The sequence below is a fragment of the Chaetodon auriga genome, chromosome 5, assembly GCF_051107435.1.
Source record: "Chaetodon auriga isolate fChaAug3 chromosome 5, fChaAug3.hap1, whole genome shotgun sequence".
In the NCBI taxonomy this organism is placed as follows: Eukaryota; Metazoa; Chordata; class Actinopteri; order Chaetodontiformes; family Chaetodontidae; genus Chaetodon; species Chaetodon auriga.
Window position 1 is genome coordinate 18,170,032 of NC_135078.1, and position 17,296 is coordinate 18,187,327.

The 17,296-nt window shown below is 40.9% G+C and overlaps 1 protein-coding gene across 1 annotated transcript in view; it reads left to right on the forward strand.

Moving 5' to 3' along the window:
• The first annotated feature begins 241 nt into the window (after positions 1-241).
• The window catches only part of pde4d (phosphodiesterase 4D, cAMP-specific), a 148,295-nt gene continuing 131,240 nt past the window's right edge, over positions 242-17,296 (forward strand). Inside the window, exons 1-2 of the mRNA XM_076731919.1 lie at positions 242-343; positions 12,217-12,455. Coding sequence (XP_076588034.1) covers positions 299-343; positions 12,217-12,455 — 284 coding nt within the window. The 5' untranslated portion in view covers positions 242-298. The remainder of the gene's footprint in view (positions 344-12,216; positions 12,456-17,296) is intronic.

Consider the following 17,296-nt stretch of genomic DNA (forward strand, 5'->3'; position numbering starts at 1 on the left):
TGCCTGCCAAGATAGTGATCTCTGATTTGAAAATAATAAAATAAATTTCAAAAACTGCAAATACACAGATTAACACTATGTGTGTATGTGTTTTTTTTTTTTTTCATTTAAGTAACCTTAAGCTATTTTTTTTAATCCAGCCAAACTTTTGAATTACTTTTTGAAGTTAGGATGACTCATTTGAAAAGTGTTGAGATGGTCTGCCTCCTCACAAATGTTTTTCATGTTTTTTTTTTTCTAGCCCTATTTCTGATTTACTCTGCCTGAAGCCTGCCTGTTTTCAGAGGTGGCACGCACCATGCAAAAGAATGACCGGTCCGGGGACGACAACCAGCGGGAAGGTGTAAGTGAGCACCAGCTTTGTCTTTTGGCATTCGTAGCCTTTTTTACTTTACATTCTTTTATCTTTAGTCTCTACATCTGATAGTCTTCATCCTTCTGGAACAACCACTCTCACGGGGAAAATATTGGGTATCTGTAGATTAAAAAGTATGGTCTGACCTTATATCAATAAAATTGAGAAACGTATGGGCTCCATAAACATGTTAACATGCAACATGGTTAATTACAGAGCTATTTGAAGTTTACAACAGTTTTGTCCATTAGTGGTGATGCAGTATGGACAGTGTAGTATTCTTCTCAGCAAGAAATGCACACTTGGCAACAACCAATAATTTGAATGATTTATGTTTTATTTGGGTGCCCTTACTTAGAGTGTTCAACACTGTCAACTGTAGTATTCATAGCACTATTTTACACAAACTCCACACGAGTTCAAAGCTGATATGTTAATTTCATTGCATCTCTCCATCTTCACCCATCCCCCACAACAGCTACGCTACCATCAACATCTAATCCACTGTATCTGGGCTCTCACGTGGTGTCGTCACAGTTCTGTGCAAGCTGTCCGTCACCCACCACTATCCATCTGGGTTTGATAGGCAGGTTCCTGGAAATCCTAACAAACAACTAGAGAGGTCAGAGCTGCTGTGTTCAGCGGGAGATGGAGCTCGGATAGAGCAGCAGCAGACACTATCAGGCTTATCCTGCCCGGCATGAATAAGATATTCAATCACACTCTATGGCTGTTGACCTTGAGTTGAAGTTCAAACGTCGGGCCAAGTGTGCGAGTCTTTCAAATGGGCTGACATCAGGCAGGAAGTACACTGAGTATGCAGATGGAGAATTTCCCTTGAAAAGACACTTGTGGGAATATCTTCCGAAAAGAAAATCAATCTATTTCCATCTTGCTGTATGTTTGCCACATGGTCCACTTTTCTATGTGAGTCATAATGAAAGATGAGACAGAGATATGAAAATGGCCATAACAGCCTGATGCTTTCCACACATTTTCACTTGTGTATAGAAAAAATATTATCTGTTCTGCACTTCAAACACACTTTGCTGTAGCTGAATGGGATGTAAGCATACTGTACTCAATAGTGCTGTACTGTAAACTGTAATTTTTACTAAATTGGTGCTAATGCTGATGAGCTCCTGTGGGGAAACATTTAAGCCAGAGGTCACCATTGAAAAAACATCCAAAGACACGCCTGCCTGCAAGATAGGTCCCTGAAACTGATGCAAAACATTACATTAGAACAAAAGGCATGCAGTCCCACTGGCACAATATTAAAAAGAGCTGCATGAATGTAAATGGTTATTATAAAAACAGACAACGACAGGAACTAATGACCTTTAAAATGGAATAAAGCCACAACTAATGGAACAAAAAGTGATTGATGATTCACATTTTGTGTCTCTGAGGAGGCAATGGATTTTAAAATTACACACTGTACATTACTAAAAACATGTCCTGGGGAAAAATAATAATTTGTCATTTTTTTTCTTCCTTCATTAGTAGTGGGAAAAAGACTCCGAAGTGAGTGCTGCAATTGAATTTCCCTTGAAATCGTAACTGTAAAGTATGAGGAAGATTTGTAACCGAGCAGAGATTTGGCGAGATGAGAAAAAGTTCATGTCAGATGGGCCTGTGATTAATGCCTTCACCAATTAAGAAGAGAGCAGGTAAAGGGGCTAGGGAAGAGGGACAAGTGTGAAAGAAGCTAGTGGGACATCAAGAGAGGACAGGTAATTAGAGAGAAGAGAGGAGAGGTGGAGGGTGAGGTTAAGACAAGAAGTGAGTGTGAAAAACAAACTGAGAGCAGCAGAGATGCTCCCTCGTCATCCTGAAGGGCATATTGAGGTAGAGCAGGGACACAGGCTGCGCTGATGAATACGTTTCGCAAGGCTCTCGGGGGCTGTCCAATCAGGCAGCACCATTGATGAATAGTCATGAGTCACCTTATCAGCATCACCATGGTTACGCAGATGTGACTGTGGCCCTGTGAATGTGATGAGGGAATAGAAATGGGCCAAACGCTGCTCTGTCTTCTTCCCGCGCACATCTTGATCACCAATTAGAGCTCAGCGGGGGAGCGTCCAGGCCATGTGTTTGGGCCTCTGTGGCCTCGAGGATGAGCAGGAAGGTTTTGAGTCAGGTAAACAGACAAGGGGGTGTTGTGAAGATGATGGTAAGGGATTTAATTCATGGAAAGGGTGCAAAGGAGGATTCGAATTCATTCGAATCCTTGAGTTATTTGCCAAGTCAAAATCATATTCAGTAAAGCCAGTTGACACGCAGCTCATACAGGTGTGGGCTGGAGAGGGGAGGTGGAGGACAACATATCAAATGAAAAGAGCAGGGAAATTCAATTGAACAGGATCAGAGGAGGGGCAACATTATCAGAGAAACGGAAAAGTGACTGAAGGATGAGCAGGACAAGAGACAGCTGCAGGAGATGAAATACAGAAAATGGACATGGGATAATGGAATAAAGAGCATGCTACAACAAGTAATGATTTATGCAACTCCGTAACCTCTCAAACAGACATCTTCCAAAGACTAACAACACTCTGAAGTGCCATTTTATGATGATCAGTTCCCAAAAAGCCAGCGCTCTAGCTCTTAACACTTGTTGGAATCCCCTTTAGGATTTGAGAGACCCATTAAAGACGGGTACCACTTATATAAAACAAATTCGAAAAAATATATATCTTAATATCTTAGCTTGGGGAAGAAGGGCTCTTTATCTTTCCTCTTACTAATTTTTTATCCAAATTAACACATTACTGCATCATACACAACAGAGGCCATTGTTCCGATAAACCTGGGAACTGCAGCCTCCTTATCACTGATTTGACAGACCCAGTGCAAACAGTGTTAATTGTTTTGGAACCACTGCTTATCTACCTGCTTATGTATTTAGGAGAGAGCAGAGCAATCTACTACATATTTGAAACATGTAATTAAATTAGCACGCAGCTCCATGCAAAGAGGATATACTCCAGCACTCAGGGAAACAATGTGTTTTTCCCCCCTCAAGCGTGCTCTCTTGTCTGTGTGAAGCCTGCACTTACAGGCTGCCCTGTGCACAATCACCCATGCACATAGGTAGCGAGGTAGGCAGGCTTGATATTTGTTTATTTTTCTGCGCTTCGTGTAAAGAAACATTACCAGCCGCTCACTGTTCTCATTTCACAGCCTGCTGACTGCGTTTAAAGTGTGATTAATCTTGCATAAAGTGTTTGGCAGCATATCTCAGCACGGATGTGGAGCTGATGCATGAAGAATGGTGTGTGAACTCAGCCTGGGAAGGTCAACATGGAGGATTCATGGAGTCATTAATCTGCCACCCTGTTAGCGTCACACTTTACCCAGATTCAGTTCATAGATAGCACATGCAGAATGTTTCCTTCTCACTTTCCTATTACAAAACAATTCACACGCTAAGGCTTTATCTTTTCAGAGCAGGTCTATTGTATGTCGACAGAAAACCAAGCAAGTGGGCTCAGCTTTATCTTTCTATTACAGTGAAGTGACCTTGACCCTGTGCTTAGATGAGGAAAATCGAGAAAATGTGCAGTGAGTCTTAAGTAGCTTCAGCCTGTCAGACACCTGTCAGCGTTATCTAGCATTTCCTTCTGTATCTGCTGCAAAAGTTTTCCCCTCCCTGAATGTTTGAGGCACCTCAAGGGTGTTTCATCTTATTTCGTTGTGCACGGACCAATGCAACACAGAGCCATGCCTGAAGCAGAGGAAGACTCTGGGTCATGTCCCTGCCAGACGTTTCTTCTCCTGCCTACTAAGCTACTAGAGGGGGGCTCTTTGAAACAAACTGATTCATCTCCCTTGCCACCCCCAGAATGAAACTTCAGTAAACCACTGTTACTTCGTTGTCACCTGTCCTACTAGTTTCCTTGCACTTAATCTTTTTCTCATAGCTGATTTTTCTCACTTTTGCTGAGACAACCAGGAAACAAGGATGCAAGCAGCTATAGTGTCCTTTGGATGTGTTTTGCGTTGACAGCCTTTACTATATCCTAACACTTTTCATAGCCTCCTTAGAAGCGTAAATATTTTATTGAAGGCATTCTGTGTCGCATCAGAATGAAAGTAAATACAAATATGAATGAAAATGTAAGATACTGTTACTTGAGATAAAAAAAAGGGGGGGGGGGGGGGGAATTGCTTCATGTAAGCCATGAACGTCTAAGAATAGAAAGCCAATTTGCATACGACGGGAACAGTAACAGCGGATAACTAGCAGAGACAAGGAGGTGTTTGATATTCACACAACTGAAGGTAAATCACAGGAAGAATGTTTGAATTCACCATTACCGCCACATGTGGTGCAGCTGCATGCACGCTATATTTAACTCTGTATTTCACACAGTATGTGTTAAAACTGAGGTATTTTGATGATGAATGGAGAATTAAGTGAAAACCAGTAAAAACAACCCCAACTGGTTGGAACTGGTTGTAAGTATATTCTTATTCTGAATTTGATGCAACACTTTTTAAACAAGTTGGACAGGAGTAACAAAAGCAGGCATCCTGGAAAGTTTCAGTCGTTCACAAGCGAGGATGGAGTGAGGTTCACCACTTTGTGAATACATGATTGTATAAAGGATAGAACTGCATGGGCTCAGGAACACCTCAGAAAATTGTTGTTGGTACACACAGTGTCCCAGCATGGTATATAGACTTACAGGCATTAAAAATTAAGTTTATCTATACAGTATACTGTGCAGTATGTCTCTAATGCAAAACACTGTTCCCATGTAAGGACACCATGAACCATAATTTTAACTGCTGTTTGTGGAGTTTAAGTGTATCAGAGGAGTGAAACAGGAGAATATTCCCAGTCCCAACTCCACACCCCTCTTTTCTCCAGTGAAGCTGTGAGCATTATGTGCTGTAGGAGATGAGCTGAGTTAATTTTTATTACCACAGGAGACTGTGTTTTACAGCTATGTGATCTACCAGATCAATCAATAAAGAGCACACACCCTGGTTGTAAATACCAATTACTCTCACCATGAAGCGACCGATAAGCCAGTGTTGTTGAGGCAACCCTTTCACTGAGCCAGCATGCGCCAAGCGAAGCCATGACTGTTGGAGACGTTTAGCTTGTAGAGTAACATGAGCCATGAATATCAAGTTTGCCTAAATAAATTATCCTGCATACACTATGAGTTCTCTTCAGATCCCCAGGAAGCCATCAGTATCAGACCTCCTTCTCTCCTTTGTTCCAGATGTAGTGTTTCAAATGTAGTGTTGTAATGTTCCAGAAAGCCGAGAGCTGCCAATGTACCGGCAGATAAATGGAAGGACCAAATTGTTTTTTCGAACCGGTGATTTACTGCATCTCCTCCAATAGCAATCTTTCTTTTTCATCTCCTCTCTCTCTCCCTCTCCGTCCTGCTCCCTTTGTCTGTCTTAACTTCTTTCCCAGCCACTTCTCTTGTTGCTCCCGGGCTTTACCCAGAATCCATTTAAGATTCATTCTCTGATAAAAATCAATTGCTAAATTCAGAGCACAGACATGAATGATGCCGCTGACGGTGAAGGGTTACACATGCAGAGGACAGTGCAGGTTGCCCCCTGGCTTGAAGTGATGATGGTGCATTCCTGTCTTTTAATCTAACCCTTGAATCATTTCATGATCACAGCTGTTTTGTAAAGCAGTTCAGAGCAGAATACACCTTGAACATCTTACCAGTCTCTCTAGTCTGCCAGTGTAAAATAATGTAACATACACTGATATAAGGTCATCATGAACATAAACAGTGACATTTTTTTCTGAGAGAGGAAGTGCAGGAATGCCTTTCAGCGCACTCAGGTAATGCTCCGACACTCTCAGCAGATGGTGTCGGAAGGAGAAGCTGCAGAAAGATAAAGAAAGAGGCATCAAGGAAGAGCATTCTTCCAGACGACCACACATGTACCGCATACTGATTATTTCACACCATTATTTTTCCATCAAATTATTTCTACATGAGCATAATTATCATAAAACAAAAACAGCTGACAGGACTGAGGTCTTGTCCAGATGCTGTTTCCACTGTGAAATCGTACAAAAACTGAAAGGCCAAGCAACACCCAGGCGATGTTTGGTGCCATCTTAATCTCTCGAAAGGTCAACCGGGGAAAAAAGGTGCTAATGAAAAATTCAGTTTATGAAAAAGGGATGGCTTCCTCTTTGCTGACTAAATGGTCTAATTGATAGGAATTAATGCATAAATCATGCAGGGGGCAGCTTCAAACACCTTTAATAGCAGATCCCCATGTGATACAGTTTGATCCCTAGTAATGTAGATTGGAAATGGAGACGGATGGTAAACAGAGATGTCTGATGTGCAGCAGAGCCATTAGAAGGAGTCCACGTCGCTCGGCTTAATCACAAAGTCAGAGGTGAAGACGAGAGGAGGACTCAATTAGGATCAAGGGAATGTAATAAAAGGAAAGAAGATGTTGCCACCCTCAGTCTATATCAGTCTATCAGTGGATAAATGAGATTTGCGTGTATGAAAAATCTGAAGAGAATCCTCATCAAAGTGGACTTTTTTGTTGTTAAATTAATTACATTGACAGCTACATACATTGTTAACCATTTCCATAATAAATGCACAAATCAATGCAGAGTATACGTTGTACTGCTTGGCCCTCAAAACTGTTTTATTTTATAATGGGTGCAATCACTCGGTAATTCATATTGATGTGCTGTCATGGTCAAAGTATCCTCAGGCTGTTTAAACAAACTTTGTTTCTACATTGTTTTCTACCTCTCAGTCCTCATAGTAACTCTTTTCTCTCAGATTTTCTCTCAGGCCTTGCAAACACATGCAAGCTAAGGGCTTAAGCCAGGACAAGACCCATTTTGCATTGATTTATTCACGCCCTCACCCGCCCAAACCATATTAAATGCACATTGAAACCACTTATTTCTGAAGTGAATGGAGCATTTCTTCACCGCGGCATAAAAGGATGTCTCAAGGTGATTTACAGAAAGTGTTGCTTGATCTATGCGATAAACAGTTATAAATCCAGCTGCTCCAGCTGGAGTTAGGCCTCGTGCTCAAAGCCTTTTCTGCTGTAAAACTGGGACACACCGTTTGAAAACACAAACAGTAAAGCATAAATCTATATCCCCTGTGCTGTGCTGTTTCCAACCAACTCACAGAGCTAATGTTAATTAGCTCAATAGCAGCTACAGCTTGTAAAGTCTGCCATTGAAAGCTGTCATTTCAGCCAAAGGTGATGCCGCTTTTGTCAGTCTTTGATTTAAATCCCCCAAAATGCTATAAATGATGTGGAGCAAATCTTCCATCAGCGTTCTTTTAAACTGCATATGTGACAACTGAACGCTCGGCAGGCCAATCAAACGGAGACAGGGTGATGAAAAATATCTCTTTCAGTTTGTTCGGCTAACTACTGCACAAAACGATCTCCTGTCTTTATATCTTTCCACAAAACAGAACAGTATTTAAAAAGTTCACAACATGTTAATTGTTTAGCAGAGGGCTTTCTGCTGATTTAATGAATTTTGTCCCACGGCCCACCCTGCACGGACAGTTTGAACGGACCACCAATGGATTGGCACATGAAGTACACAGAGAGCACAGAAGAGTCACAGCAGACCAATTAACCTTTCACTGATCCCACTTATCATAAAGTGCCACTTCAGGCATTAGGAGAGACAGCACAAGTGTGTGAAAACGGACTCTACACACACACACACACACACACACACACACACACACACACACACACTCTCTCAGTTGGATGTCCTAACCTTTGTACTCTGCAGTCTCTTGTGTCATACTTCTCACCCCTGGTCTTTGACGTGACTAAAAGTATTTTCTTTTAGTTTTCTTTGGGAGATATGTTTATGATTTGTATATTATTCTTTTATTACATTTCACATTCCTCAGATGTCAAGGATGGGTTAAGGAAGAAACACCACGACACAAACTGACAAACTAAAGTCTGAAACCTTTATTTTTGAATCTGTCTGTGAAGAAGAACAGTAAGAAGAACAGTCATAAGTTTTAAAGTTCAAGATGAGGATGAACGCTCTTTTTGCTACTTCCTCTGAACATGCTGGTCTTTTCACTTTTACTGACAACTGCATGGAAGTAAAATACAGAAAGGCAAGCAGTAATGAAGTCCATAGATCATTCATAGTGTGATTTAATAGGCTAAAGTGTAGTGCATAAAAGCTGTACCCTGTATCATTGTAAGAGTGACATAAAGAGCAAGGGACTATTACATAAATTGTTTAGCAGTGGCTGAATACACTGTCAAAAGAGTTCATGAGTAATACTGCCTTAACTTCACTGAGTCATTAGATCCATCATCCATCTGCTTTACCTTGAGCCAGCTGAAAAGTGAGGGTTAACAATGTTGACTCCTTCGTTCCATTCTGTAAACCACCGTCTGTGGCAATGAGTCTTACGCAGGTAATTATGTAGGAATGAAAAGCTCAATTTCTTCCCGGATGAAGATTGGCATCTTGATGGATGCAGGGGTGGATGGGCAGGGGGGCTGGAGGTGCACTGAGGTATACAATGGAGGGGAGGGTGAGGCAGAACAGTCACGACAAAGAGGAGAGAGGAGAGACAAATGCACACGGATGCACATACACACAAGTCAGTGCTCTGGGACGCCCTTCCGGCCAAATAGAGACATATAATGCTGTATAGTGCTAACTGCCAGGATAATTCATTTATTTGCACTTGGAGGGTGAATAGGAGTTTTTACTCAGCAGGTTGCCCCAAGGCACACATGCGCCATTGAGCACCTCTGCTTGGCACAGCCAATCAGTCTTGTGTATGAAAACCTGCGACACACGAAACAGGCCAAAATAAGACAACCAGGGAATTAATTTCATCATCCTGTTGTTCCTGGGTTGCTGTAAGTAAGGCTAATTTAAAGGCTGGTGAAGTGAGCAACTGCCACAGGGCCTCACACCCCATGGACCCACAAAAAAGCTCCTGGTCAATTGCATGTTAAATGGTTTTGGTAATTTGACAAATTGAAAATGAACTTATTATTCATTTATTAAGATTATTATAAAATAGATTTATTTTTCACCATTTAGGTATTTAAGTAGCTAATGAGAGTCCTCCATTATTAGCTTTTTTGTGGACTTTTAGAGGAACCTTGTGACAAAACTTAATTTTAAGAGCTAACAAACTAACAACAAAATTAGTATTATTCCAGTTTAGGGGTGCTGTTTGCACTGGACTTGATGGGACCTTGCAGGCAACAGAGTATACATATAGTGCATGCATTGCTATAGGTGGGCGTCAATAAAAAAGGTCACAACAGCGATTTAAGAACTGTATGGAAGGGAAATGTTAATGGTTGACCCTTACTTAATGGGGAAGCCTTGTTATTCATGCAGAGCAAATGAAAACTCCTCATTGTTAGTGGCAAGATTAATGGCGCAGAATCTGCCGCAATTTATCATGTTGTTTCACCATCTTAGTCCATATGTGTGTTTGTGTATTCTAGTCCTGAAACAAAGATAGTCCTGGAACCACTCAATACACAAATAACTGATTACCTCTTTGCTGTCCATAAGGATAGTGTAAAAAAAAAACAACAACATAAAACTGAGCTTCTCCTATCCGAGTCTTGAGGTGCATTGTGTGTTTAATTAAAGGACTCTTGTGCTGGAGGCCAACACGAAGCAAACAAAATACCAATTTCCCTTTGTAAAAAAAAGAATTTGCATTAAGTAATTTGTTTGGTCTTAGTCAAAATGAGATTGATATCTGCTAATGGATTTCCAGGTGCATATATTCAGTGAAAAAGTGTGCCTGTAATGAAGGAGACCTTGCTTTGGAGCATACGTGTCTTTAAAGGAGAGCCACTGCTGCTGCCGTCAACCACTTAAGGACATATTGACCACCTGATGGCTTTCCTCCAGGTTAACGTGCCACTGTTGAATGAGTTTCTCTCCCGACACACTGGTCCTCAGATGTACACAGTCTGAGCTTTCAGATGGCTCTTGCCTCCCACTGAAATTCTTTTCATTTGATTTTTTTCCCCCCTCTCCTCTCTTGACCCAGTCTGATATGTAATTTTCACTTTGAGCTTCCAATTCTTTTCTGGGTTCCTTTATAGGACTTTCTGTTTGAACCTTTGTTAAGTCCTCAACAGTTACAGTAATGTCTAGTCATTGTATGTTTGTCTCTCTTGATTTGTTTTTATTTTGTTACCTCTGGACATCACTTTTAGATTCTCACCTGAGTCATCTCTAATTATTTTCTTATTATTAATCATTAATGTTGTTGTGCATGCTGAAATTTGAATTACATAAATTATTCATAGATCCAATAGGTAAACTATTTCTGTGCAAATATCTCCTCTTAAATGAACAAAGTACAAATAAAGTCTTTCTGTCGCGAAGGAATTGACCAAGGAGACAGAGAAATGGAAAAAGTGCTAAATTAAATGTCAGTATGAGAGCAACAGTAACCGAAGTATGTGAATAAGAAAACAAGCTGTGTTGTGAAATATGTGTGTTCTCTATGGAAATGTCATTAAGCACATTTGTGTGTAAGTGCTAATTGTGACTCATTGTAAAGTTATGCTACGAAGAAAAAAAACACTGATAGCTGCTTTTTGCAGAGGTTATAACAGTAACACCCAGTGCAAAGCGACGCACAGCACACTCCATGTTGTGTAAGTAGCACATGTACCTGCACCCATCTGTCTGCTCATGGCTGTGTTGCTCTTAAAATGAGGTGTGGTCAGGCGCATTGTTAGCGCTTTGCAGCTCGTCTTAAGGCAGCAGATGAATGATCAAGCTGTTGGCCACCAAAAATCTGATATAAAGTCAATGCAGTTTTTTCCTGCTATTTAAAGGGCAGAAATGCATGACAAGCTTAGATATTAAAGTAACCTGTGGTCCACCTATAGTACACAGGTGTTTCCTCATATTTGCTTGGTTAGACCTCTATGGACCTCTATGAATATGGACCACCTAGTCGCAGTTTGGTAGGAGTGAGAAGGGTATCGAAGTCTTCATAAACTGCTACTCTGAGTTTGGAGAATGTCATGTCCATAGACATAACTGTGCTTGATTAACATCAGTGTCGCTCTCTGATTAGTTTTGCTGCACCTGTTAGGGTGGAAGAGGTTACACCTTCATGGTCAAATCAGCAGAATAATTGAAAACATTTGTGGGTACGCAGGCCATTAAAGATGTTACTGTATGTATGTTAGCTAACAGCTAACTATTTACACATTGAGCAGACACAGAGTAACATTAGCAGTAATTTGGAGTCCTATTTCTGACCACTTAGCAAATGTTAGCCCACTATCCATTCTTCTTGCTATGTTTCAGTATCAAGCCTTGAGAAATACTATATATCAGGGTTTTTAGCTGCTAAATGCTCTGCTATGCTCACCAGCTGGCTGCCAACTTTGTCTGTGAGCCCTTTGGTGCTGCGAAGGTAAAGGTCTTCTGAAATTTTAATGGGCTTTTCATAATTAGAGAAACCTTTGATTTTTAGCAGATAGGTGCACAAAAGTGTGCATGAAGGTGCGTCGTGTAAGATATGGCCAGAATTTTAGTCTTAAATGTTCAACATGGGAAAAATGTGAAGAAGCAACAGTTCTGACCGTAAGGCGTCTTTGTATTGTGCTGCAGAAATATCTACTGAAGTTAGCATGCTAATGAGCTAGCCCTGGCCCATCCTGTCTCGCAATACCACTTTGAGGCGACAGTGTCATTTTGTATCTTCTGTGAAATCTCTGATAGGACAATTTCTGATGTCCGTGAAAAATTGCAACCTTCGTTATTCTGTCTTTTCCTTGAATTCACTGGATTCACCTATCCTTCTTTCCTCCTCATCCAGGTGTCCGATGATTCATCCGACTCCCCAGAGCCGGGGCCGGTCACTTGCATGGAGCCCTTCCTGGTGCGGAGGCTGTCTTGCCGGACGGTCCAGTTGCCCCCTTTGGCCTTTAGACAGGCAGAACAGTACTACTGTGATCGCAAGCCGGAGTCAGACACAGTCACAGTTCCTCCACGGCCCACAACACTGCCACTACGCACCCCACCACTCATCGCCATCACCTCCGCTGACGCTAGCAGGTAGGATGATGTGGGTGCTTGTGTGTCCTTTCACAAACAAAATGTCTTTCAGTAGAATGGCCATTAGAGTCGGGGGTGAATAGAGCGTAGTGGTTTGGTGGATCAATACAGAACCTGTTTGAAGTGATTGAACACATGTCACTCGCTAAGTGCCTGACACTGCTTTGAGGTTGAAATGCATTTCAGAAACATTTAGCGGTTTAAAGGACCCAGATCGTGTGCGGGTTACATGCTTACAATCTCCTCATAGCTGAATTCTTCCATAGGAGAAACATTTTCTGATGGAGTGAAGGTTGCTGAGTAGTTGTTTGTCGGTCATCCATTTTTCTAATTTGGAAAAGTTAATGTGATTTACCCAGAATTTGCAGCAATTTAGTCCCACTTAAGATAGTCAGTAACTAGACAGCTGGGTGCAAGGGATGAATTTAGACGTCTAAACCAGAGTTAAAGTCTGTCCCTGTGAAACTGGCCCTGTATGTTGTGCGAAGACAACAATGAGCAAACATGGCTCGCATCAGAAGTTGGAGCAGCTGTAGCTCAGAACGCAGAGAGGGTTCAGGATATTGGTAGTTCAATATGTTTGTAAAGTGAAATTCAAATGAATGTAATGTGAAAAAAGGTTGTTAATCAACAGCCAGAGTGTACTTAATGTAACACAAAGACAGCTTTTAAATCAGCCCTTGTTTTCAGCAACCATATGATCATAGCCTCACCGAAAAAAAATGAAAACACATACATAGCTGACAGGATGCTCATCGTGATGGATTACTTATCCCACACAGCTGTCGGGGCTCTGCAAATTGTGTTTCATCTGAAGTGAAATTAACAGAAACCAATGGCTGCCTGAAAGGTGGGATATGAGATGGCAGTAATACAATATATGCCTGAAAAACACGCAAACCACTGGTATTTAAAGTATCCAAGACTGACTACATGCTCCAAGGAGAATGACTCATCAAATAACTGGGCCTAATAGATTTATTTTTGTCACCGCTGTCACTTACTAATCTCAAAACAAGGAATGTAATTCACCATTTGAGACATAATAAACAAGATAAAAGCAACCTCTCACAGAATATTACAGTCAAGATCTGTCCCCTTTCTTGTTATGGTTTTGATTAATCTGCAACACAGTCCTCTGATACATGTCAGTTATTTATTTTCAACTAGAATTATCCACGATTTTGTGGGACATTTTGTGTAACATATCATACAGCCTGTTGACCTGAAAGTCTCAGAGGTTATGACAACTGGGTTTCATCAGTTGTACGACACAGAGTACAAACATATGTATGAGAAATGTTCGGCATTCCTTCTCTCACGCTTGGAAAACATGACCATACAACTACTGAGAGAAGAATCACACCCTCTGTGGAGAATGTATCAGAGTGGTTTTCGATGAAATGAGGCTTGGCAGAGAGAGACACCGAGTCTGCAACCAGATTGATTCTGAGGGAGGACAGAAAAACAAAACAAACATACAAACAGCATTCTTTATTAAAGACTGTTGTTGAGTGGGGACGCCATAATTTAACTTGGCGAACAGTCCAGAAATATATCCCTCACAGCTGGAAATGGCATATGAATTCAGTGGTCGAGCCTATCTGTCAGTGGAAAATCCCCTTTGTCCTGGGTTAGTGTTGTACATGGAAACAGGTGTCAGAGTCAACTTGTCAATCAAAGAGAAAGTGAAGCACTGCTGACTTGTCTTTGATCCTGATAACATGCTTCAAAGGGCTCTGCATCTCGCTCACTGGCATCGTGCTACCTGCATAACACTGTTCAGTGGCTCAACATGTGCCAGATGAGAAAGCTTACTCTTCTCCCAGTCTTGTCCTTCACTCCCTCTCTCTTTGTCAAGGATGATGGGAGCCGCAGTGTCTCAGAGCGAATAAACAATAGAGAAATGAGTAGCGAGGTACAGCTTATTAATAAGGCCTAAGCTTGTTAAAACGGCTTTAATTAGAGAATGTTGTTAGTAGACAAGCGCCAAACAAGAGGAAAGTGTTATTGACTTGTAGACTTCTTTATTGGGAAACAAGAAAAGCTGATGTCTCTTAGGTCTAAATTACATTTTCAGGCAGGAAGAGCAATTTGCGTGGCATCTCTGATGCACAGCAGTGGGGATAGTTTCCTCTGCTTGAAAATTGCTGCTTAGATATCAAGATCATGTTGATTACAGGAAATACTGTGTATTTCTGTCTGTAGCTTGGTGCATCACACATCCACAATACTGTATCACCAACACAAACTGTCTCTCATATTGAAGAATCATAGTCAATAATGAATAATTTACTTGCAGTCATTGTGACAGTGCCAAGAAAATGTCAGGTATTTGATGTAGAGGCAGTCCATCCTCTCTGAATAATTGTCAGCAAACTTTCATGTGAAGTTCAGAAAATGGCAAACTTTTCCCAAGTGGGTTCGACTGACCACTCTTTGAAAATCCTGTCACGTCGGCTGGATGAGGATTGGGTAATTTGAAAGGAGGTTCTGTGATTTTTTTTTGCAGGAAGACAAATGCAGGACAGGCCTGTCAGCGTCTCCTCCACTTCAGACGGTTGTATTGACTATTTTCAATTATGTCATTGCCTTTTCTTGTCTTCTCTTTTTCTTGGAGGAGGACTTCAGAAGTTTTGTTTTCTTTTGTCTTCTTATGTTTCAAAAGTATTGCCTGCACCCCCCAAAAAACAAACAAACAAAAAAAACCAATTTGACATGAAATCAACGTATTTTGTTGTGTAATATAGTCTATGCTTGAAACATGTTTGACTTTGAATGTATATCCGGTCTGATTTATCGTAATCAACCCTTTCTGACAGCGGAAGCAGACCTATTAAAGCATCAGTCATATCCCACCATGTTAGAACCACATGAAGCAAATGTGACTTCTTTCAAAACAGAACATGCTGAGTATGAGCAATTTAAGAAAAAGGGAGAAATATGGTTGATGGGGAGAATTTTAACAAAGGCCATACATCTTAACTTTGCTTCAAGCTTGATTCATCTATAATTCAGCACAGCGGTGAGGAAGAAATATACAGTTCTGAAGCATTAAGGATGGAAGACATGCCACGCTAAATGCCCCGACCGCAACTTTTGAGTGAATTTAGAGTCATTAACTTTGTATGCGGCTAAATGAGGCTGTCTGCACCATGAATGCACAGAGGTAGAACAAAACAGTACACTACATTTCCATTAGATGCGCATAATGTGAATGCAAAACAATGATTCCGTCCATTGAACAATACCAGTACAGCAGTGCTTGTCTCTGCTTTTCCTCGCTGACTAGCAAACATTTAACATCTACCTTGAATATGACAGCTTTTGTTTAATTTATTGCAAGAGCAGAGATTTTTTTTTACATAATTAATTCCCTCAGTGCCTCAAAATACTTAAACATACATTGATTTTGCTGGTCAATTCAAGTCCCAAGAGAGCCGAATTTGCTGGTACCAGAAATAATGTAACAGTGCTAAATAGATTGATGTCTATTAAGTACAAAGACTATAACTTTATAATTGTCTTGCAGACAAGGCTCACAGGTGACCATAACTCATTACCAGGAATACTAATGAACAGAAGTTCATTGTGTTGTGTGATGAAAGTGTTGCAATGTATAAATGTCTACTGAAGGCTGCACCAATAATCAGTAATAATATTAGATATTGGTTCAGTGCTGGATCAAAACAGGTTCACTGATTTCCCAAACACTAAAATGTCATCCCAGGAGTGATATGTATTATCTCCCAGACACACAGACACACACAGAGTACATGCAGATAATAGATTCAGATGCACAGATCCCACTTTTTCTCTCCTGATACTATTAACCAACTAAATTCAGTGTATTGGTAGATATTTACTGCTCTGATACCAGTGCTGTTTTTTTCTGTTTAATTAAAAGTCTGTACAGCTCATTGTGTGGAACTGATTGGGTTCATTCTTCTATGCGTAAGGTAGGATGAGGCTGCAACTAAACATTACTTCTTAACTATAAGTAGAGACATTTATACGGCAACATTTGTGATAACGATCGGATCTGGCTGATAACCAGCTAAATAACGTCAGATGTCAGATACAGATACCAATCAGATGGAATCACTGATTACCAGCTGTGCTAATATTTCTCTCTGTCATTTTCTCATTATCCCAAAATGACTAATTCAGCGTAAGCATAAAAGAAAACAAACAGCAGGATAAAATTAAGATGGCATATAAATTAAATTGAAGATAATGTATATTAGAACATATTAATGACACAGTATTTTAATCATGCGGACTGACAGCACATTATGGCTTGAAGAGCTCATGTTATATTTACTACTGGCAGATACAAATTAAAAGAGATGCTTGTTTATGTACTTATTAAATCCAAGTGACATTTATGCAAGCTGTGCCAGCATAAAAAGTTGCACATCCAGTATATTGCATGCTGCAATATGGTCTTCCCCATGACACAGTTGCATGTGCTGTATCAGTGCACCCCTGCAGGGAATATGGAAAACTTCAGTAGGCAAAGGGGGACCAACACAAGTCCACACCTGAGCTGCAATGCATGCATGTGCTCCTATTATCTCTCCTCTGCGTGCTGTCTCGCCACTATTAGACTGCCACTTCTGCTCTAAGTCATCTTGTTTTGGACAAGATTACATTTCTGCTGGTGCAGCAGGAGATTGCGTTCCCCACACTGCTGCAAGAGAAGTGCAAGGAGAGGAAAGAAAGAAAGAAAGCAGTCCTCCCTGAAAGCAACCTTTCCCTGGAAATGATGACAAACACAACAGTGGAGGAGAGATTTAACAAGGTGGCTGCATGTTTGCACTCCTCTGCACCCTGTAGAC